We start from the raw sequence: 23,980 nt of genomic DNA, 5'->3' as shown, positions 1-23,980 counted from the left end.
ACAGCGGACAAAAAGGGCTGCATGGCGTGAGATGTAAATGCGCTTGTATGTAGGCCTACAAATAATACTGAAGTAGGACTACATATATAATGATAGAAAACATAGCAAAATGACGTTTGAAAACCCATTACATAAATATAGTTGAAGGTGAAAGAGCGATCAGAGAAAAAGAAAATAATGTTTGACTTATCGTGATAATCAAATTTCTGATAGGCCTATCCAAATTTCACTTCGCAATAGACCTATATTTGTCCAAATTGCTCCAGCGTAATATGGTTGTTGTTACTCATTTAAACTGTTTAAGAATATGTCAAATCATTAAAACAAAATAAGACAGGTTTGGGTGACTGATAAAAATCAATGTCGCTTGATGAAGACACATTAATTAACCACCGGTTTATGAGGTCTATGTGTGATTTATGACGTCCGTGAAGAGAGCATGATTATCTCCCCTTAGTTTCATTGTCGATTGGTTTGGGAAAGGAGCACGTTGTCCCGAGGAAGAGTGATTGGTGTCAAAATGAACATCAGATACGCAAAGGTACGAATAATGTCAAGGAATTTGGCAGTCTAACGATGGCTTCCATGTAAATTTAGGAGCAGTGCCGAGTGGTTTGAAGAATATCTCAAAATATCTTCTCACTCTCGTAAATGAATGCTACAACAACAACGCTGTCAGGTACTTCCAATGTGTTCTGAATTCACCTTTGGAAAATAAGTTATTTTGTTTCGTAGGTGGATGAACAGTTCGAGTAACTGAGTGTTGGGCATCATTTGACGGAAATGTGTATCTTTTATTTAGCACTCAGACTAGTATCAGCTCAAACAAACAGACATTTTCATGATTTACATAGCTGGCTGATCTGTTATCTTTTCCAGCCTGAAGACCTGATGAACATGCAACACTGTAACTTGCTATGTTTACCAGAAAACTATCAAATGAAATATTATTTCTATCATGGACTTTCCTGGCCACAGGTAAGATTGTCCTTTAGTACAGTAAGTTGGAATATTGGCCAGCTGTACTACTGTATTCAGATTTATTGTTGTACCGGTGATGTAGTTTAGAGAATCTTTAGTTATTAACGCAAATGTGTCATAATATGTCAGATGTGTGTAGTTTCGGTGTATAAAATGTTGGTCCATAATGTCATTTGCCAAAGTTAGGCTAGCATTAATGTGTTCTCTGTTAAAGTCATTCCAAAGATGAAAGATATTTTAAAATTGTTCTGCCGCTCACATACCCCCTATCTCGCAAAATATTCTGATGGGAAACAAGGAAGCAAATGTTATAGGCCTTGGAGATTTTTAAGAAAAGAAATTAAGATATTAATGTAAATCCTAGTTGACAGGAGAAATTCCAAAACTACCCTGGCGTTGTGTTACGCAGCAGTGTTAAGCAACTTGTCATGCGAGTGGAGAGGACATGAAACATTATGGCCATGTTCAGTTCATGTTCCATGAATAGAAGATATTTTTTCCCTCTACTGATTGAAAGCACACAGCTCTTTGACAGCGACAAATATACAGGTACATTAACCTGCATGTATATATATGTCAACTTAGTTTGAGCTCTACTGCATAAATAAAAAGGAAATAAACAATGAACCAGTGAGTGCTTTATAACTTTGGTTTTTAACAACTATTTTTATTAAATATAGTCATCTTCATGTTTCATAATTTTCAGCTATCTTATGTCGCAGAAGATGATGATGGGAAAATTGTTGGATATGTTTTAGCAAAAATGTAAGTATGTTGATAAAATGCAAAGATTATCATCCTTGAATCTTTGTCTCATATTTTTCTTAAAGATGGGTAAACTGCCAAATATTGAAATACTATATAAATAGATCTTGAAAGTAACCAATTTGTACATATATTATTTATGTCTTCCTTTGTGGTCATTTTGGGCTAATATTATTGATTTGCTTCATTATTCAGTCATATTAACAAGGAAATTTCTATCAAATTGAAACTTGTAATAACAAGCAACACACTGAAGTTTACCAAGGAACTGTATTTTTTAGCACAATTACTACTATACCATATAATGGTATGTTGTAGTGTACTTGAGACTTTGTTGTCCACAAACTGCAGTATTACATGTATCGGTAATGTATTTGATATTTCAGGGAAGAAGACCCCGAAGATTCAGTTCCACATGGTCACATCACATCGCTGGTTAGTTCATTGTTACCTTTTCCTTATTAGAATTACTAACTTTGCTCATTTATTAATCCATCATGCTTATAAATATAAAGTATGTGCTGGAATTGAGTCTCTTTGTAAGGCAGTAATGAACTACAGTTGCACATGAAACTGAGTGTTTCTGATTGTAATGATCACTTGTCATCTGGAAGCAAAAATTGTTTATTTATTTATTTATTTGATTGGTATTTTACACCGTACTCAAGAATATTTCATCTATACGACGGCGGCCAGCATTATGGTGGAAGGAAACCGGGCAGAGCCCGGGGGGAACCCATGACTATCCGCAGGTTGCTGACAGACCTTCCCACTTTCGGCTGGAGAGGAAGTCAGCATGAGCTGGACTTGAACTCTCAGCCACCGCATTGGTGAGAGACTCCTGGGTCAAAAATTGTCCCAGATATAGAAGTGCCTAGGCTGTGCATTACCTCTAATATTTTTATTTGATAAAAGAGAGAAAAAAGGAGAGATTTTCAAATGCAGTGTAATTATCTTAATAATACCTGTAATTAATCATTCAAATTAATAGCAGAATAAGGTATAGGCCATTGTGAATTTAAGTCCAGCTAATGCTGGCTTCCTCTCCGGCCATGTGTGGGAAAGTCTTCCAGCCATTCTGCGGATGTTAATGTGTTTTCCCTGGACTGTGCTCGGTTTTCCCCCACCATAATGCTGGTCGCCGGCGTACTATATAAGTGAAGTACTCTTGAGTTCAGCGTAAAACTCCAGACAAATAAATAAATTATCTGTTGTTATCATGCAGATCTTGTGAATTTTTTAGTAAGGCTTTCCTGACATACTCATATGTTTTCATAATAATTTTCATAATAATGATGCGATCATTCATGTTAATGCCTGAGCATGGTGACTCATCGGTCTCTTCCTACATGTGTGTATTTACTAGGCAGTGAAGCGATCACACAGAAGGCTTGGTCTAGCACAGAAGTTAATGGATCAGGCCTCAAGAGCAATGGTGGAATGTTTTAATGCCCAATATGTATCTCTACATGTGAGAAAAAGTAATAGAGCAGCACTACATCTCTACACAGAAACACTCAAATTTTCGTGAGTATTCAGCTAGTTGCTCAATCTAATCAAGTGTTTTGTAAAGACGAAGCATTAGTTCAATGGTAACAGCTACTTGTGTGTGTCAGGATGTTTTGTGGAGAGATAGCCTGGCCTTTTGCTGCAGTTGATGACTAAATTAAAAAATTGGCATAAAAGGTGTTTTAAATTATTATTTTTTTTGGAATGAAATTAACCATACTTTTGTGAAGCTTAATTATTTGGCATAGGGCATATATGTCACTGCACATAATTTTCTCTATTCTATTGGTACACTCAGGATATCCTAAGAAATTGACTTGATTTTCAAAACCTCACTTAAGTAGAGGAAACTAATTTATGAACTAGTTTTGGTGCATGTGTTTGATTGACAGGATAAGTGAAATTGAGCCCAAGTATTATGCAGATGGGGAAGATGCGTATGCCATGAGAAGAGACTTGTCAGAAATCCTGGATATTGTAAGACTTACATCACTTGAAAGCTAACACCATTATATTAAACACTGACTGAACTTTCATCTAAGACTAAGCTCCTCGTTTTGCCTGATTCAGAGTGTTCTGTTCATGTTGAAAAGGTGTTCTGAGGTTGGCTTGGAAGGCAGGACGAAATCCTACTTAAAATTGTAACAAAGTTTCAGTAATAAAGACATAAGCTATGAACTTTATTTTGCCATGTATCAAGAAAATGCATGTATCGAGTGGTGGAGATTTTTAGGGCAGGTGCAGTATTTGTTAACAGATTTGAACAAAATCGCATATTCATCCATGTCGAAGTTAATCATGCAATGTATCTTCCCATGCCTTGACATTGATAGCAATAAATATAGTAATATTTGTGAAATCAACCAGGCACAAAACTATTTTCCAAATTCCATTTTTATTTTGAGGCATATAATTAGGTGATCAGAGCCTGTCCATAATCGTTTTTTTTGTCAACACATCTTTTCCCACAGTTTTAATTGGATTTTAATAATATAATTGGGATGACCCAGAAACAGTGAGGGTGAGCTATTTAAGTTGTTACTTGTAGGCTTGTTAGAGATGTCAGGATGCATATGTGCCATTTCGGTTTTGTCACATCAATTATTTCAAGAGTTGTTGCCCTTTAAATATGAAATCAGGACTTGTATCTCCTACAGTTTCGATTGGTCTTTGATGAAACTTAGTTGGCATGACCGAGACTCGGTGAAGATCATCATGTGTTATTTAAGTTGCATGGCATCAATTATTTCTAGAGTTATTGCCCTTTCAACATAGAATCGGGGAATAGATAGTGACTCCTTATCAGCGCATCTCCTCCTGCGCTTGTGATTGGATTTTCATGAAACTTTGTAGGCAGGACAGAGACTATGTGATGTGCATGTTCTATTTGTCTTGCACAGCATCATATATTTCCAGTTATTGACATTTGAACGTATGATGTTCGTTGTTACCTGTTTCTCATTGCTGACATGTAGCACGCCCAGATCCTGGTTACCTGGTTCTCAATCATCACTGTCTGATTTATACATGTAAACCATGTGTTCTGACATTTCTTAGATTTGTTGACATGCGTCCTCATGCTTTTATTTATAATATATCTGTCTGCTGAATGGTTGGGTAGTATAGTATCATATATATGGTACCACATCTTACACCATTTTATATTATTATGCATTTTGACCCTAGCCAATAATGTATAATGCATGCAAGTGATGATGTCATTATGCAATGGGTCTGTTGAGTACCTAAGTGACCTACAAAAATGTGTTTTTAGAGGCAAATGTCACAAAATAGTATTTTGTGAAACTTACAATTTTCCAGTAGAAAATCATCACATGTTTCAAGCAAACCTCAACATCTATCTAAAATCAATAGAACGCTCAGAATCAGGAGAGTTGCATGTGCTTATTTAGCTCCGGTGGGAATCGCCATCTTCTGATGGCTGTTGTATTAACGCATAGGTTACACTTTGTAATTTCAATGAAAACCTTCTGATGTTGTTGTGTGGTTAGTCCTTCTAGTTACTTAAAATTTAAGATGTACAGATGGATTCTGTAGGTAATTCCACATTCTTATACAACCGTCCCCGATAGCACAGTTGGCAGAGCGAATGTATTGGGGAGGCGGTAGATCCAGGGTCAATCCTGGGTCGGGTCAAGACCCTATAAGAGGAAGTTGTAAATTCCTCGCTTGACGTTTAGCATGAAGGGGATAGTACGACTTGTTGACCCGTATCAGTATAAGAGCTCGGGTTGGGTGGCATACTTGCCTTTGGTAAATCATCTCAGTGAAGCAGCACTAGCACTAGGAAATCTGTCCTGCTGAAGGAGGCACATTACATGCACTCAAAGGACTCCTTTGTCGTCATATGACGGAAAAATTATTAAGTACGACGTTAAACCGCAAGCCCTCACTCACTCACATTCTTATACTAACTGTTCCTTGATGAAGTATTCGTAGGTTGCTCTGTGAACTGGTATGATCTTAAAGTGAAGGAAATGTCCACAGATAAGTGTCATAGGAAAGACTGTTGAAAACTATATTCAGAATGTTGGGTTTCATGATAACATTCGATGCTAGTGCATTTATGTATTTTGCTGTGTACTAATGTAATGTTTACTCATACACGAATAAGAGTGACCTCAGTATTAAATGCAGTATTTTGGATGAAAAAAAAAATGTTGTTCAAAAAGCCCATTGTAGAATTCAAATATTTTGGACTTCATTTTGTTTAGTTCAAAACAAATCTGTACTAATGAGTAAAGGTAGCTTCTAGATGTGTTATTCAATGGTCTTTCCACTTATGCTTTTAATTTGAAAATTATAATTTGAAGGGATTAAACTGTTTCTAAAACAAGGCAATATTGCAAGAGTTTATGTTTTATCTTAGAGTGTATTTTATGCATTGTTACATGATGAATAACCATTTCATTAAAGGCTGTCTTTTTGCAGCATGGTCAAAAGGCAGAAGTAGCGACGACGTCATCAGGCTGAGCAGTGATGGGTGATATCAAAGTTACGTGCTACCATTCTTTATTACCTTTGTAACATATACATTTATATACATGTATTATTAAAATTCACTTGAATGTATTTGGTTGACTTTGTATTCTTCTTTCCTTCTTTTGAACTTTGTGACATAAAAATACTCGGCTTCAGGTTATAAATGGTTAAATAATTTATGTTGAATAATGTTATGCAATACTCAAGAATATATTCTTATATGATGGCGACTAGAATTCTGGTGGGAGGAAACTGGGCTCGAGGAAACCCACAGCTATCTGCACGTTGCTTGCAGACCTTACCACTTAAATAATTAAAGTTATCTTTATAGTTGTTCAGGAACATGCAATCTTGTGTGACTTAAGAATCCCTAGAAAGTGAAACACTCCTGTGACTGCACTCATCATTAGTTTAACAGTACTTAATAGTACTTCATATGTATTTCGTGTAAGAAGGCCAGGGGGATAATCTTGGCTCAGCTGGTAAGAAGCTTGCCTGTATAAGAATGGGTTACATAAGTTGCGTATACAATACCACATTTAACACTGAAAACAATACAAGATTCCTCTACCAACACTTTTCCACTGTGAACTAAAGAACGAACCAGCTCTAGAGGTCTGTGCGTTACATGTACCTTTTTGCTTAAATGAACTTATTTGTTTGGTGTTTGTGCCATACATTTTCTGTAGTTTTCGCTTACCTTAATTCTTTTTTTTTAATCTTTGCAACCTTGGGGTGCAGAGAAATAGCTTGCATGCTTTAATAAATCTTGCATCTTTATTGACAAACAAATCATTTTTAGCATTATTTTCATAATAATTGTATGCCTAAATTCCAAGAAGAACGTTAAAGAACGTTGAAGATTTACATTATAAAATGCCAGTTAGGTGGATGGATGGACAAAAATAAAGTTATTCAAGAATTCTTTGGATGCCCTTTTCTGTATCTTGACGGGTGACATTGTTGACAATTGATTTACTTGCGGTTTTGACGTGTAGCATCATTTATGACGTTTTTTGACCTTTTCACCCACAAAAATTTCGGCCGTCCTGTACAAATGTACCAGTAATTACGAAAAAGCAAAAAATGTAAATCTGCAGAGCACGTTCTCTATTATCTAACATTTATTCCTTTCCTTATGATGGTGTCATTTGGCAAGTTGACAGGTGTGATGTGGGGAGAATGTGTTTGTATGGTGATATGTACAAGGTTGTGACCCTTGAATCTGCCATCCTCCAAAATTTTGTATTTTGTAAGCTGAAACTGGCTTTCCTACACTGCTGAAAATTGGTATTACCAACTACAATTCAACCTTTTCTTACATGATGTTTTCATGCTGACTTTTTAGGCATATGACCATTAATCTGTCTACACTTAAAAATTGTGGGTTAAGAATAGTTATTTTCAGGTGTTAACATCACAGTGAAAACTGCCTTGAACTGGATTTGATTGTAATAAATTGATGTTTTATAATCTTCATATATTCACAACAGACACCTCTCATTGCTTCCACCTTTATGGTAAAGTTCTTTCCGCTTTGCTGTCAGCGATATCTGGTTGAATTAAATACTTCAAGCCAGCTGGTTCAAGTAACAGGTTGGTCTTACCTGGGTCTTCCAATGAAATCTGGCTCATATCTTGTGTAGCCTTTAAATCAATCTTGTGCATGGAACTAAAATCTGCTTAGCATAGATTCTTTGCTCTTGCATGAGAAACACTGGTCAAAATCTATATATAATCTTGACTCCCAATTACCGTATCCACTACAGGGCTAATCTTGAAGCAACAATGAGTGTTTCAAAATATAACATGAGTAAACCCTCATTGGTTTACTTGACCCTACACTTAGTGTAAGTTACTTCTACACTTATTTCTACACGGATGCTATAGCATGAACAAGGTTGTACACTAAAAGACAGTATTCTTATCAGAGTTCATGGCTTAAAGAATTAAATTGGTGATTTACATTGTACTTGTACTTAACATATTAATGAGTTTCTCTACCTCAGAGACAACATTGTAAGGTAAATAGACAGTTCCACTGTCATGTAGAACACGGCGTATTTAAATACACAGCTAGCTTGGCGTAGGTAAAACAATCATTTACTACTGTAGTTTGTTTACAAACCAGACAAATGAGCACAATTAAATAAAACTGCTCGTTCAATAGCTGGAATGAATAGTTTCATGACTTAATACCATATTTGCTTTAAAAGTTTGCCTGATGTGCACTACTTTTCAAGCTAAAATCTACATATTTTCTCTGAAATATCATTTTGTCTTCCAATCAAACCTCAAAAGTACATTTCCAATGTTAACCAAACTTGAAAATCAGTCAAATTGAGTAACTTGGTCTAGGATTAAATTTTTCGTTATTTTAAATGTCGCCTTGGTAATGTTGCCAAATAACTGAGGTGCTTAACCCTGTGTTCTATGGCCAGTGTCTGAAGTTCTGAAATGAAGTATGCCTAGGGATTGAGATCATCCATGATCCATGACAGCTGGAATCTTATTTATTTCAAGTTTAATACCTAAATCAAGAATGGTTCACTCCCACTGAGCTTGTGGGTGGCAAAACCCAGACTTCCTGGGTTAAACCATTGACCTTTGGCAAGTTACTAACCAACTTTAATACATGAAGGGCACAAATTCCATGCCCAAGGCTGGGGTTAAACCGTAATCTTTTAGTTAGGAAATTTCGCTCAGTTTTTAGAGAGCCATATTCTGCTCCCATAGATGGAATGAAACCAGTTATGACCTGTGCCATAACTAAAACAGAAGTGTTAAAGCTGCAACTGGACAACAAACTGCCATACATCCTTGTTTCAACTGATGATGTTTGAGCAAAACAAAACAAAAGGATACCAAACACCAAATGGCAACGGCTAAGAATGCCTTACGAAGTAGTGGAAAGTGATAGATATTGACTACCCAGTTTCCAATGTTTGCCATGGCAGATTGAAAAAGTGAGTGTATGATTTGCAGGTAACTTTTGCCACAAATCACAAAAACACACAGAATAAAGAACATTACACCAAGTCATATAACTTCAAATTTATTCCCTTTAACATGTTTATTGTAGTCCTATGAATTTCCCATTGTGGCTGTTAATGCTACTCCTTCAGAAATTGGGCAAAAACTTTAAAAGGCAAAACAAAATAAAGAAAATCACTAATAAATGCATTGTGAATTGATACAAAGAAAATTGCAATACAGTCATTCAGAAACAGGTAATACAAAAGCAAATCTCTTCAGGTCACTCAGTGTAAAAAAAAAAAAAAAAAAAAAATCAACTGGAATCTGAAACAAGTTTTAAAATAAATCATACACCCTGCTTTTCTTGAGTGTCTCCACCAGGATAATGGGAAGTATACACCCTAGTGAGTATAATGGTACAGAGTATACATCAATACACTAACTACATGTTGTAATGAAAAATGTCAACATTGTTCTTCATTCATAGTATAACAAGGCTCACCCTTGCATAAACCAGTCCCACTGTGTGGTTACTTCAATGACAAAATTGCCTGAAATCCCACTGCACAGCTTGCAATCTGGTGACACAATTAACTCATTTTTGAAGTAAAACATCACCAATATAAGATAATACGCTACCGTAATAATAAATAGAATAGATAAATACAGTCATCCCTGGACTGTACAGACATTATGTACAGTTATTTGTAAAACGTTAAAAAAAAAAGAAAAAAAAGTTCAGTTAAAAGCTATATTTTTCAGAAACCCACCATAGTATAACAAATTTTAAGAGTCAACTGTTATAATCTTGCTTCACTTACAATAGTACAAAATACTAGCACAAATTGGGCAAGACGTCAAGTACTAGTGTTTCCAAACCCATAACCTTATATAGCTTGTTAAAACAAGGATAATCTGTATTTAACATGTGGATTTCATACACTTGTAGCTACATGTAATACCACCAGGTTACAATCACAGCATTTCTATTCACATATTATAGTAAGAGAATATTTTAGTTTAAAAGTACAAGGGTTGGGTAGTTCTACTGTATAATTATATCATAGAAGTGGGTAAAAGTACATACCCAAAAGAAAGATTTCTACATGTATGTTCATGTAGTTGATTCTCACTAACAAAGAGCTCAAAAAATCGACCTTTCCCTCAGGCTCGCTGAGGAATATTAGGGACCCATGTATCCAAAATCCATGTCATCACACATGGAAAAGCCAGTGGGGGTGGGTCTGTAGTCCAAGGTTGGTGAAATAACACCAACATAGTGGTTCCTCAAAGTTCGGTTGTGGCACTCTTTACAGAGCCTGACACTCATCTTAAAGCAGAGATTGTTGATTCTTCAAGAGGGTCATCTGATGGAATGCTCATTGTTCGCCTTGTGGATCACTGTCCCCAATAGACAAACATCTAGCGTCGACCATGAATAACGACATGGCTATTTAGTCATTGGCACATTGGAAAACCTGGGTTCTTGTGTACTGTTGGTCTTGTTACAAAGTGTCCCTCAATGTTGCACTGGCAGATACCCGTATATACAGCTTTTAAGCTTTTCTGTTGTAGTTCAGTATAACCAAATATGCACGCAGCAGAATAAACTACACCTAATGCTGTACAAAAACAAATCAGGTCTAAACACCATGGTAATCAGGGCATTTCCGTTGTTGGCCACATACACAAATGGCCAAGTACACTGATGCAGATAACTGGAAGTAATACACATGTATATTGCTTCTTCATGCCAGGATGTAGTAAAACACAGTACACAAAAGAGTAGCAACAGTATTTCATTATTAAAACATGCCACCAAGGGATATAATGTATTTGTTGAAATTGCTACTACAAGGAGCAAACTTGTATTAGTTCTTTTAACAAGTCACCATGTTATCAGATCAGCAGGTTGATAACATTTACATGCATACATAAAGATAGGAATATGGACTTTAAAACACAGGTGAGAAATCTACAGTCAAGACAGGAAAAGGGATTGATGGACAGGTGGGGTTAATCAAGCAGCCACAACAGCAAGAAACTCTGCTCCCAGACTTGCTCTTTATCACACCCATAAGGGAAATTTGCATATTCTGGATCTCTATTAAGCTCCCATTACAGCCACCTCTCCTGTTATATGGAATATACAAGACGCGCGTACGTCCGTCCGTCACCGCCAACCATATGTCAACACTAGAAAGAAAGAAATAAAATAGAGAACGGTGATGCTAGATTGTTAAAGATTTGATCCAAGAATTAGAGTCTGCTAAATTGAGAAAGCTGATGTCACAATTTAAGAAATTAACCCAAATACAATGAAGAAAGTTAGGAAATTTGTCCACTTTGTTTAAGGTACATGTTGAGTTAGCAGTGAAACTGAACCACATGTTTTTCCTCCACAATCACAAGTTAGTTGAATAGTCCTTAAAGGAAATCCTTTCCAAAATAACCAGAACTGTATCAGTAAACAGTAAGTAAGAAAGAATAGCAACTGACTTATACGGAGATCCAAAAAAGCCACAGAGTGTTAAAGCAGAAAGATAAAAGCATATGAGAGAGCAACCAGGTCATATGGTCATAAAATCCATAAAACCAATACAACTTGCCAAAATTCCAAATCAAGACTTGTCATTATAAACTGGTCCTAGACTATCCAGTACAAAAATTTGAAAATGTTTTCAACACATTTTATTTTGTTCTTTCTGTGACCATGGTTGACAATCTTAAGAGGCAAAACAAGGTGAATAGTCACATGAATGTATGAGAAGAAAGTGCAACATTCTCAAAAGACCAGCAACATGCCTTATGAACAATACACATGTACATGTAGTTGTATTTAATACCTGCAGGAAAATTGCACAAAAAAGGCTTCTACCAGTAGAAATATTTGTTCTGATAACACAAGAAGTAAAAAACATTTTGTAGTTCACAGTTACATCATGCAAACAGGCCTAATGGCATATTCCTATTAGAACAAATACACAAATAAACAAACTCATAATACCCTAAAAGAACATGCTCCTATATATACAGGTAGGAAAGACAAACATGCATGCACTGAATGACATGAAGCTGATATATGTACTGTAAAGCATACACATACAACGTCTGAAACCAATGTGCCATCTGACTGAATTCTACTCTGTACAGAACCACAAGGTTAAAAAATCAGAGAGATGGATATCAGATACAAGTAACACACACACAAGTACAATGCACAAACTGGTATGAGTCAGCACATGCACTATCAACAGAGCGAACACAAGCAGAGCAAATACATTTAACATGACCAACAACGCAACCCAAAATTACCATGGCATTTTTACAAACATGCGTGTACAAAAATAACTGCGTCAAATGTTTGGCAATAGCTATGAAAGTAGGGAAAAAAAACAAAACACAATTTTTCAAAACAAATGGTATTTTGCATAGACGGGCAAAAGCGTAAGCAAAGGGTATTTACTCAGTGGCACTGGAACGATTCCATAAATCACAGATTTCAATGATCAATCTTCCTTAATAAATCTAACATTTAAAATTTCAAGAAAGGATGACTGAAAAATAAAGGAAGACTGTTTGACACTTGGTGGAGTGATTTAAGAAACCATTTACCATGTGTTACAAATTTATAGTCGCTTTTCAGCCTAGCTCACTGTTACACGGTACAACATGAAAACGACGACAAAAAGAGTCGAACATGCGTTAACATACACACCGTGTCGTGAGTGTTAGCACATCCTTCACAGACACGCGAGACACTTGGAAAACAGGATAGAAATCCTGATTGTGGAGGCTGTACACTTATACATGTACCAATTACAACAGCATCAAAATTCAGCATTTCTCAGAAGAAAATAGCCTTAGTTGGTTTCTATAAGTGTACATCTAGTTTTGGCTAAAATAAGAGCAGCACACTGAAGAGGAAACAGACTCAAAATAATTTCTTTTCACCTTTGAATGACAAACTTACATACATTTACATGTATATGTAGGTGTTTCTTTTCCATGCTCCCTTATCATGTGGTGCTCTGATTTAGCACTGGCTTAAACAGCTATTTCTCTACTCAAAGTAACATGCATGCTACAGATCTCTAGTTACTTTTACACTGTCAGACTGAATAGCACCAAATTCATCTTATGTCCTATCTATCAATCATAAATGTGTTCTTATTCTAAACCTCAAATCCCTGAACCAAAATGCAAGTTTCTAAACAGAAACCTTGACTAGGTAATCAGTATTTTAACAGTCTGTTAGAAGTAAAATTATGCAAATCAAAGTCACAGACCCGTAAAAAAAAAAAAAAGACACACAAGGTTATTTGACTTCATTTTGTCCTAAGAGTGGCTAGCAAAGTTTTTTGCTTTCTTGTAACAAGACCAATGGAACATTTGATCATTTAAAAGGAAGACTTAATAGTCCCTTCTGGGATGTCTATAGCCACGGCCATAATTATCACGGCTGTAATTCTCGTGGTTATAATCACGATCAAAATGAGAGTAATCACGATCAAAATGAGAGTAACCACGATTTTGTTGGTAACTTACTTTCGAGGAGTTCATCTTGCCCCTACTGTTATTGCGTGGTTGGCGCATAGACCTTCTCTCCCGATCGTACTCCAGGTCCTCCAGTCGCTGGGTAAGAGCCAGCTTCTGTTGGATTGCCATTCGTAACAGAGAGTTCAAAGTTTTCTTCTCTTCTTCGGCGCTAGCCAGCTGGCGCTGATACTCATCCATCTGGGTTACATATTCATCACAGCGTTGTGCAAACATTGCACGTAAGGATGCAAAAGTTGCAGCATCTTCCTTCAGAGCTTTAAGTTCATTGCGTAATTTCAACATGGTTTCTGTAACAATCACCTTTTCATTTTCATACTTCTGTTTCAAGTTCGCTAAAGCCACTTCGGCTGTTGATTTGTTGGCTTTCAGAACACTACGAAGAGTGGCAATTTGTTCACGCTTTGTGGATAGCATTGCTTTCAGCTTCATCACCTGTTCTTGCAGCTCCTGAACATCTGTGACCTCGTTAGCATCTACCTGTCTTTCTCTGGCAATTTCCATCACATGGTCAACAGCCCTTTGAGGTATTTCACCTGGTCAGAGATAGTTTCAGTTAGCTGGTAACAAGAGATGGGATCTGCAGAACCATTCTGTTTTCTCTTCCTCTCAGTGAGATTCTTCAAGCTGGAATCATTCTCCACACCATTGGACACATTCTCTGAGGTACGTTCCTTAGAGTCTGTTTTTGGTTGGTCCTCTGGTGGTGTTTGGGTGGCAGCTTTGACATGGTCTAACAGAACCCTGTTGGGAGTTTCACCGGACACCTCACAGACCAAGTTGTAGAGGTTAGATATTTCCTCAGAGATTCGAACCAATTCCTCTTCTGTGGTGTTCACATTGACCTGTGCCTCTCCTGCAGCAAGGGTCATGGTCTTCAGATCATGCTCCAGCTCTTTGATGGACTGTTCATATAACAAACACTTGTTGCGAAGTTGCAACAAGGCTTCTTCAATCTCAGAGTTGGAACCATTCTGCTGATTTCTTTGTTGAAGACTGGAAATTTCACCTTGAAGGTTGCTGATCTGTTTGAGAGCAGTTGTGTATTTGGTTTCGCTTAGTTTTAGGTTTTTCTTTAACTCCAGAATAGCCTTCCTGTCGGGATCAGTCTCCTTTTCAATCTCTAAGTCTATTTCTTCCACAGAGTTGTCTGATGGGGCAATATCTTTGTCACCCAGATTTGCTATGGAGGTTATGTGGGCCTTCAACTGTGCAGCACGTTCCTTTTGTTCTATTAGGTCTTTCTGGGTTTCCTGGATAAGGTGTTGAGCCTCATCCAAAGCCTTGGCCAACTCTGATTTCTCATTTTCACTCTGCTCAAGCAACTGCTCCAGCTTGCACACCTCTGTCATGTGAATTTCACTCAGGATGTCATTCACCATTCCAGGGCTTGGTTTAGGTTCACTCTTCTTCTCTGGTTTCTGAGGACTCATGAAATCTGCTTCGATTCTCTTTAGAGCTGGATGATCTTGTTCTGCAGAGTCACTAGGGTCTTCCTCTTCACCATTCTGGGCTCTATCTTCGTGGTTATTACTGAATTTCAGTCCATCACTCAAACCTCCAAGCTGGGCTAAGTTACTCAAATTAAACATAGACTGATGTGCAAGTCTTTGATCTAATTCCTTTTTCAATGCATGTTTCTGTTCTCTTTCCTGCTGAAGTGAATTCAGGGCTTCTTCTAAGTTCTTTTCAATGATTTTCTTAAGGTTAAGGGATTCTTCAAGTTGCACATTGTAATCAGAAGCTTCCTCTTGTAGTCTTTTATTCTCGTGTTTCATAGCCTCAAAGTCGACTTGGGCTTGACGCAACTGTGATACTTGTTTTTGAAGTGATATGTTCTCCTCTTCAAGTTCAGCATAATCACTAGAATTACGATTTTCACGCCTCTTGAATTCACGGATTTCATCTTTCAGGTGACGTCTTTGGGCTTCCAAAGTATCTATATTTTGTTGGAGTTCATGGCCTAATGAGGTGAGCTTTTCATTTTCGTTCTTGTATCTGTCAATGGCCTGTTTGGCGATCTTGAGCTCTGTTTCAAGGTCAACGATAGAGGACTGAAAATTCTCCTCACGCATCGCAGTTTCCAGGAGGAATGATTCCTCTTGGTGTATTCCACTCTCATGCTGCTTCTTGTACGTTATCTGATGGTTCTTCAGTGCCTACAATGTAAAGGGAAGGAAGCAATGGTTAACAGAAAAGTAACAAGACATCAAAATGATGAACACCCAATAATTTATAGTCTGAATGATATTTTGTTATATTTTGATGACCACTACAATAAATGCCAATCCAGGTCCTGGTTTATCATATGGCATGTTGAATGTTTCTGATGTCAAAGTACAAGCAACAGAGTGCTTGTCAATAACGATATTATATTTCCAACGTATAAATAATATAACATCTACATGTCCAGGTAGTTTGCATGTCCTCATTCATATGATTTCCCTTTTTCACACTTCAACAATTTAACCTGAATTTATTATCTCTCATTCACATGCAACCCCCCAATACATGTACCTATCAATACTTCAAGTGTAACAAAAACCACTGAACAAGCTTGTATGCAATGCCAATTAGTTTTGTAGTCTTAACAATGATGAGACAGCTGATTACATACATGAACTGGTAACACTGAAGTTTGTGAATTGAAAGTTTTTAAGTCAATGAAATATCAGCATGGTGAATATATTTGGCTTGCTTTCGTGCCAGACACTAACTATATCACAAACACAAGCAGCACACGTGCTAGTAACAGTGTGTGATGGCACAAGTCTGTGATAGCAGTCAGGCAAAAGCTTGAGTGAAAGACTCTGCACACAGACAGACTGTTCTGTGAGGTGAAAAAGATTGATATAAATAGCTGCTGGACTGGCCTGCTGAAGAGGCTGGGGGAGTGGGGGGGACAGGAGGAGATCTGGGGGAAGTTTCTATGGACTGGGGCCCTAATGTTCCTCATATGGGTTCCACTTCACATGAAAACTCTGTCGGGTGGGGGGGGATGGGGAGGGGTGCATTCAACACCATTATAATTAATGATGACAGTATTGCAGGCTAAAATAAAACATGGATACATACATGTACATGAACATGAATGACGCACATGCACTGCTGTAAATTGTTAAAATTTTTCAAATACAAGTGACATGCACATGCATGTCAGATGGAAAAGTAATTTTTCAAAATCCAATATGCAACGCTGAAATTTTCTATGTACAAATGAGATATACATAACTGGGTACCGATACTCCAAAATTTAATATCATTCATCTTCACTTTTTCATTTAAATCGTCTGTAACAATGTGAACACATACTGCTGTAATTCTTCAAACTTTTCACATGTTCAAGCATATTCTGAAGGCATTATTCTGTGTAACCTGATAAATTTATAACTTTATAAACCTGAAAATGGCCAATTCAACCAATGTAGTTTTGTCCGCAAAATCGGAATTAGGGCATATTGTATGGTGTATGTGATATACATACATGTGTAACTGAAGATTTTGACAGTCCTGCTTATCCTCAATTTTTTGTTTTTTTTACTTGTCAGAAGACTGTGTAAAAGCATATGTATGTACTGTAAGCAAGATTACAAGAAAGAGACGTTAGGGCGCTGATGTTTACATACATTCTATGTAAGACAGTGTTACATAAGTACTTCCCTCTGTACACAGTACTGGAGATGGTAATGTATGCAGACATTATGTGTATTGTTTTGTGTATTTTTAAATAAGTTAGACCAGCCCTTATTGTGCCTCACAGAGCTGTTCCTGGGCTTCTGTCAAGTGAGTAAATACTGCCAGATTGTCTACAAAGGCTTGGTGAAGACAATAGGAAAGTTAACCATGAAGACCTGGTCTTAACTGCTATGAAAACATAGGTGGGCTAAATGAGGCTAGTAGGTCAAATATGGCACAGGGAAAGCCAGCAAAAAGCATAGGAACCCAGGAACAGCCTGATAAGTCGATAGGGAAAAAAAACACCTCTCAAAAAGTACCCTAATTTTGCTAATTATTTCCTGGTGTCAAACACACAAACTAAATCTACAATGGACATTTTAAAGTATTTGTATAAAATCAAGCCTTAATATTTCAGAAAATTGTACAAGGACCAAACATATACATGTGGCCATGATAAATGTTGATATAGCTGCATGAACTGGCATTTAAACTGTCTGAATAACACTTGCGAGATACTCTGATCAGACAGCTCCAGCATGAAGGCTGCAGACGAATGAAGTGTGTGGTGCCAGGCCACAGCTTGAAATAAAAATAGAGCTAACTTTAAGGTGAATGAACTGCAATAGAATATTTTATTAGTCTTTTCAGTGTTTAAACTTGAAAGTTTTTGTATTATGAGCTAAACATGAAACCAACTGAAATCACCAAAGGATGGTACGGTGTATATCAGGTGTGTATGCCAAAGCTTTGACACCTATGGTTTGCTCCATACTTTAGCATGGAAGATTGCAAGTTTTACCAGGTTCAGTAGGAACATGGGCTTTCCTGGGCTGACCACAGACATCCTCAGTCAGATATTAAACCATGCCAAACACTGCAGTGGGCCTGTTTACTGCAGATAAAGACTGTGACATCCTGTTCAACTATTGTCCATTTCATCCACAAACACTCACACTTCCGCTGATGAAAATAAACCCAAGAACAAATAACAGAAACGAACGTGCCAAAAGAAGATTCCATCTCGTACCAAACAAGGACAAATCACATGTTAGATTTTTAATGTTCCACCAAGTTCTTTCAAGCTTTAACACTAAGTTGGCCTTTCAGGATATGCAGTTCATACATTGCTCATACATTTAATGCTGTTGTGATGGACTTGTATGTTATTGACAGTGACTGCATACAGAGACATCAGAATAGCTCACAACACACATGCACAAAGATTACATTCACTTTAAGATAATGAAGCTTTTGGCTGTGTAATACATGTACATAAATTAATAGAAATTTATGAATATGATGCAAAACAATACATATACATGTAGATATTATCATTTGAAATAAGAAGGTACATGTACATGTACATATTAATGTCACTAAGCACACAGGTATGATCACACCTGCCACTATTCAGTGTCCTGTGAAATGACCATGTCTGTGAAGGTGTGTAAAGGATGTGAATATAAATCATTGAGCTTTCACGGGGCCTCCATGGCTCAGTCGGTTAGCGAGTTAGTGCAGCGTAATGACCCAGGAGTCTCTCACCAATGCGGTTGCTGTGAGTTCAAGACCAGCTCATGCTGGCTTCCTCTCCGACCGTACGTGGGAAGGTCTTCCAGTAACCTGCGGATGGTCGTGGGTTTCCCCCGGGCTGTGCCCGGTTTCCACCCACCATAATGCTGGTCGGCGTCGTATAAATGAAATATTCTTGAGTACGGCGTAAAACACCAATCAAATAAATAAATAAATAAATTGAGCTTTCACCCCATCACCTGTAAAATTCATGCACCAGATGGTGAGCGATTCAAATAAAAATGTTTTAAAATGACCTAAGGTTGTTGATTATAGCTTCCATAGCAATTCCCAATGGCCTCTACTTGCATAAATATACTGTTAGACTCATTTCCTCCTAAACCTGCCATTACACTGGTAACAGGAGGCCCTAAAGCAGACAGGCTTACTCACACTGTAAGTACAATATAACTAAATGTACATGAAATGTTCACAGCCCATGGGCTCCTTGTAGAGTTGTATGCAGGGACCAGGTACCAGTGTTTGCACAACTGACTTCAGTGAGAAATCAATGATTTACCAGTCAGCTCTACATCAGGCTACATGGACATGTACATCAGGCCACACAACGAATCCTTCCTCCCCCTACCTCCCAAATCTCCATGCCCTCTTCACTCATGTACAAACAATCCTGATATATATAGGTCACCATTAAATGCTTGGGGTTATACCTGTGACAAACACAGGCATGCTAAACATAACATACATGTGTTGAAGGCATTTCACAAAAAGAGCTAAGCTCAGGCTGTATGATCAAATCAGGTGTTCTTGTCACTGATGAGAATATTCTTCCCAGTGCATGTTTACATCTCCAATATTTTTAATGAGATACATATATGTTTAGGAAACCTACCTCTATTATAATAGGCTTCACATTCTTAAAGCAGTCTTGGTTCAATTACAGCCTTTATTATTATTGTACAGTACCCTAGTTGTCATAAGAAAGGCATACATATACATGTATGTATTTTGTTTTCAACAAAACTTTGTATGCACCAAATAATAAATATGACCATCACTTGAAAAAACAAAACAAACACTAGATCTGCCTGTAGTTTTGTTTTTTTTAGCTTCCAAGCTGTCTTCACAAACAGTTTTCATATTCTGCTTCAGAACAATGTTGTAACCATCGCTCTGCAACACAAGGATGCTGGTATATTTAAGATACACAGCCCATTTTAGGAAATCGTGGATAGTTATATAGGCCGTTAAAATGCATATATGTATACATGTAATTGTCCAATGACCCTGTAAGTGTAGGTTAAATGAATGGGCTTGATGAAATAGGGTTGTAATTTAAACATCTGCACCAAGAGAACTGTTGAGGGTATAATGCAGCTCAAAATGGTTCAACCTCCACTAAAAGCTTTGCTGAACATATGTGTACATTGTGGTGCAAATTACAAAATTTCTTGGTCTTTGAATGAATGTAATTGCATATCTTCAAAACCCTAAAATTATTTTTCAGACCATACCTCAAAAAGCTAGACAAAAAAAAAGCTGATTCACAACAAACATGTCAAAACACCAAAATAAGACTAAAATAATTAATTTGCTGCATTGGAGACAATCAAGAATAAAAAATTTTACATACTGTAGACTGAACAGAAAAACTTCAGGGTACCAAATACATGCTAGTAATCTGCATTTGTGGTTCCCTCAGACCATGCGGAGTCAATCATATCCACTGAGACCCAGACATCAATCAACAGCAGGAAATGAGCAGGTACAAATTACCTCAGTTCAACCATCTGCCCAGACACTTCACTTGTATAACACTGGATACCAAGTACTGTTAGTCGCACACCACAGAAAAATCTGCTTCTTTACAAATTACTGACCAATACATTGTTGTGCTGTCTGTAAAACGCCAAGCAGTCAACTGGTCCTGATTGCACCAGGTGTTAATCAGTGGGCTACTTTAACCAAAAAATTCTTCTGACCACAATGCTTGTAACTCAAATCAAAGTTAGAGCACAAGCTATTTTATTAACTTATATTCAGAAAACATCACTACAAAAACTTCTAAAACTGATCTACAGGGATACATGTACACCAAAAATCAACAGTCTAGGTATGGTGCAAAACAGCTCTTAACGTTGGTATGTACTATGTGGCTTAACATTTCAATATGTATGTACATGTACTTGTATCATGTATGTACTTGTATCATGTATGTAAATGCACAATGTACATACAATTGGCAATCATTTGTGTATACATGTAAATCCTATTCTAGTCCAACTACCAGCAGAACTGCAAAAGTACATGAACTTAAACCAAGATATATTCCCTGTGTATGTACACTGAACTGTGACAAGCTGTTCAAATGTCACTCACAGGCCAGCAGGGTGCGAAAAGGCTGGTAGACTTCTCCACAGGAGACCAATAAGAAACTTGCATGGACTGCTAGAAGGAAGGGGGATGACTAACTGTCAGAACACAACCTGTTTTCAAGACAAAGCTAATGTAAAAAGGACAAAAGATTTGACACTTTTTCACATAACCATACCAAAATCATATATCATCATATAGGGTATAACCATGAGTCACAGTCTATTTCACACCTAACACTTCATGCATTTCAACCCAACAGCTGGCTGTTGATGCCATTACAGTTACAGTTGGTCTGTTTTGTCTGAATGACACTACGCATTGTATTGTACGGTCAATGTTAAACTACATGTATGTGTTCATGTCACACACAAAATTTCATGGTATGTGCATGCAAGGTCTGGAATGTGTCACTCCTGTCATTTACTGTTTTTCAGCTATACATGTACATAGATCTTGCATGGTTCTTAATGAGAGAGATCTCCATAAATAGAACTTGCCTATCACTTACACAGTTAGCTATGTTAACAATAAAACATTTCCTATCTTGATTTTCAGATTTTCATTTACATTTTTGCATATACATATCCACATGTAACGGACACGAAAAGCTCTAATAGTCTCCATGTACATGTATATGTACACCTACGTTTGATACTGGCACTGCTTCATTAGTTATCCATGATGTTTGAACGTTCCCCACCCCCGTTAAAAAGAAAGTATACCGGACACTTTCTTTAGGTTAACAGTTGAATGTGTAAAATTATGACAAGATGAGGGGCCCAACATCACTTCAGAGGCTGTAGTAGCAACCAAAAATCCTGATCCAAGCAGGTAAAATTTTTAAATGGCTTATGCACTTCAATTTCATAACTGACAAATATGACAGCACAACTTCTTTAAATTCAACGGGACTAAAAAAATTTTGTGCTCTCATAAGACTGTCCTCGGTTATAAAGTGTTGATATTGTATGTTTATTTATGACTACAGTGGTAATGTTACAGTACCGGTATTCTCAGCTTGAACGACGAGCATAATTTAACACGTGGAATAAATTGACAACCAATTGGCGTCTAGCCTTGGTTTACGAAGACTTGTCTTTAAGGTGTAGGTAAATGGAAGGAAATGAAAACGAACGAAATGTAGGCGGTGGCCGTAAAGTGATGAATTTTAACAATCCCAGTTTTAATACGACAAAGGTGACGTAATGATGACAGGGCTTACTCATTTCAGAGTATTACTAGAGACACATAAGTTCAAACCCATGATTCACTTATCAATTATTTATTTGGGGAAACAAAAAAAAGGTAACATACCTCTTTGGCACAGTCTAACTCCGTCTTCACCGATTCGTACATAGCCTCCAGTTCCTCGTATCGTTGTTGGACATTTTGTTTTTCTTCCAACACGGCGAGTCCGTACTCTGCCGCCTGGACTTTCTCTTGCGAAGTTTCAGCAAGTTCGGCATTTAGGCGTTCAATCTCTTGCCGTAAGAGATGTTCATTTTTGTCTGCTTCGGCCATATCGTTAATTTAGCCAGAGATGACGCTCAAATTCGAAATAAACCATGTTCTAAAGTCCAGACGGTGAGACTCGCGTCAGTCCGCCATGTCAAAATTTATGCAGCTATGCGGAAAACCTCGTTCTCATGCGATCGCTTGTGGTGAGGCACTGAAGTTCTCTGCGCAGCTTCTGCTTAATGTTAATAAACGTACTCCAGTTCTCTGCGCGGAGTTGTCGTATGGAGGCGTTGTGGATCAGGGATATTTCCAATTTTACAAGGTCACGTGGAAATGCCGGGTTTCCTGCTTTATCACGAAAGCAGACAGCATGTACATGAGAAAACTAGTACTTCTGACTCTAGCGTTATGGCTCTTTGCGAAACTATCAGCCCAGTAGTACCTGTAGTTCTTATAGAGTCTCTTATAAGGAATGGCAACTTCGAGCTGAACATGTCGAGTCACGTCCCGGGGTAGCGGGTGTGGGGGTTAAGCCATCTGAGTACCGCTATAGGTTGGTAGGCCTACAGTGCTGTGAACGTGGTGATAGGCAAAAAACCCTGTAATAAAGTGAAAATCTTCAAGTGCCATATACACGCGGTCAGAATAAAGGGTCACTTGTTTTTTAATCAGACGACTCCTTCAATCACCAGCACTACTCCAGTCTTTTGTTAAAGTGATTTCATTCAATCAAGTTGTCAAGCAAGCTGCCATGCCGTAACATGTTGGAAAAGGGGGTGGGTTTAAGAGATGACTGCAGGGTGTCGGGCTGTTCGACGAGTGGAAGCGAGAAAGAGTTTAAATTATTGGCGTCTTCCAATTTCGATTAGGGATCATGCATACCACAACTTTGCATATTTCAAATAGACCAACGACAAGGCATTATAACCATCAATCGGGACAGGGTCAGAAACACGTCCGTACTCCTGAAAACTGAGTATGCAGTAGGCCTAATTAATCGGGTGGACGAGTGGGTCTGACTGACTAAACAGCCTGCTGTCTCAGCTCTATGGCAACATCCCAACGGATCTCAATGTCCACTGACACTAAATCAGCATTGTAGGTAAAATTACGACGGTTACTGACGATTTCGGATGTCCCTTTT

At 37.6% G+C, this 23,980-nt stretch overlaps 2 protein-coding genes across 2 annotated transcripts; one reads left to right on the top strand and one right to left on the bottom strand.

Moving 5' to 3' along the window:
* The first annotated feature begins 469 nt into the window (after window positions 1-469).
* Window positions 470-6,359, top strand: LOC135471295 (N-alpha-acetyltransferase 11-like). Its single transcript, XM_064750466.1, has 7 exons — window positions 470-541; window positions 880-978; window positions 1,688-1,746; window positions 2,133-2,181; window positions 3,113-3,273; window positions 3,648-3,732; window positions 6,208-6,359. The coding sequence occupies exons 1-7, from the start codon at window positions 521-523 to the stop codon at window positions 6,247-6,249; spliced, it is 516 nt and encodes a 171-aa protein (XP_064606536.1). The 5' UTR covers window positions 470-520; the 3' UTR covers window positions 6,250-6,359.
* Window positions 6,360-9,323: 2,964 nt separating this feature from the next.
* LOC135470116 (protein bicaudal D-like) lies at window positions 9,324-22,986 on the bottom strand. The gene is given in 4 exon segments (XM_064748874.1): window positions 9,324-11,430; window positions 13,783-14,315; window positions 14,318-15,950; window positions 22,693-22,986. Coding segments are annotated over 4 exon segments (2,379 nt in total). The 5' UTR covers window positions 22,900-22,986; the 3' UTR covers window positions 9,324-11,424.
* Between the last annotated feature and the right edge of the window lie 994 nt (window positions 22,987-23,980).

Source organism: Liolophura sinensis, chromosome 7 (assembly GCF_032854445.1).
Source record: "Liolophura sinensis isolate JHLJ2023 chromosome 7, CUHK_Ljap_v2, whole genome shotgun sequence".
Lineage (NCBI taxonomy): Eukaryota > Metazoa > Mollusca > Polyplacophora > Chitonida > Chitonidae > Liolophura > Liolophura sinensis.
Note: the sequence above shows the minus strand (reverse complement) of the source record. Positions and strands in the feature narration are given on the sequence as shown.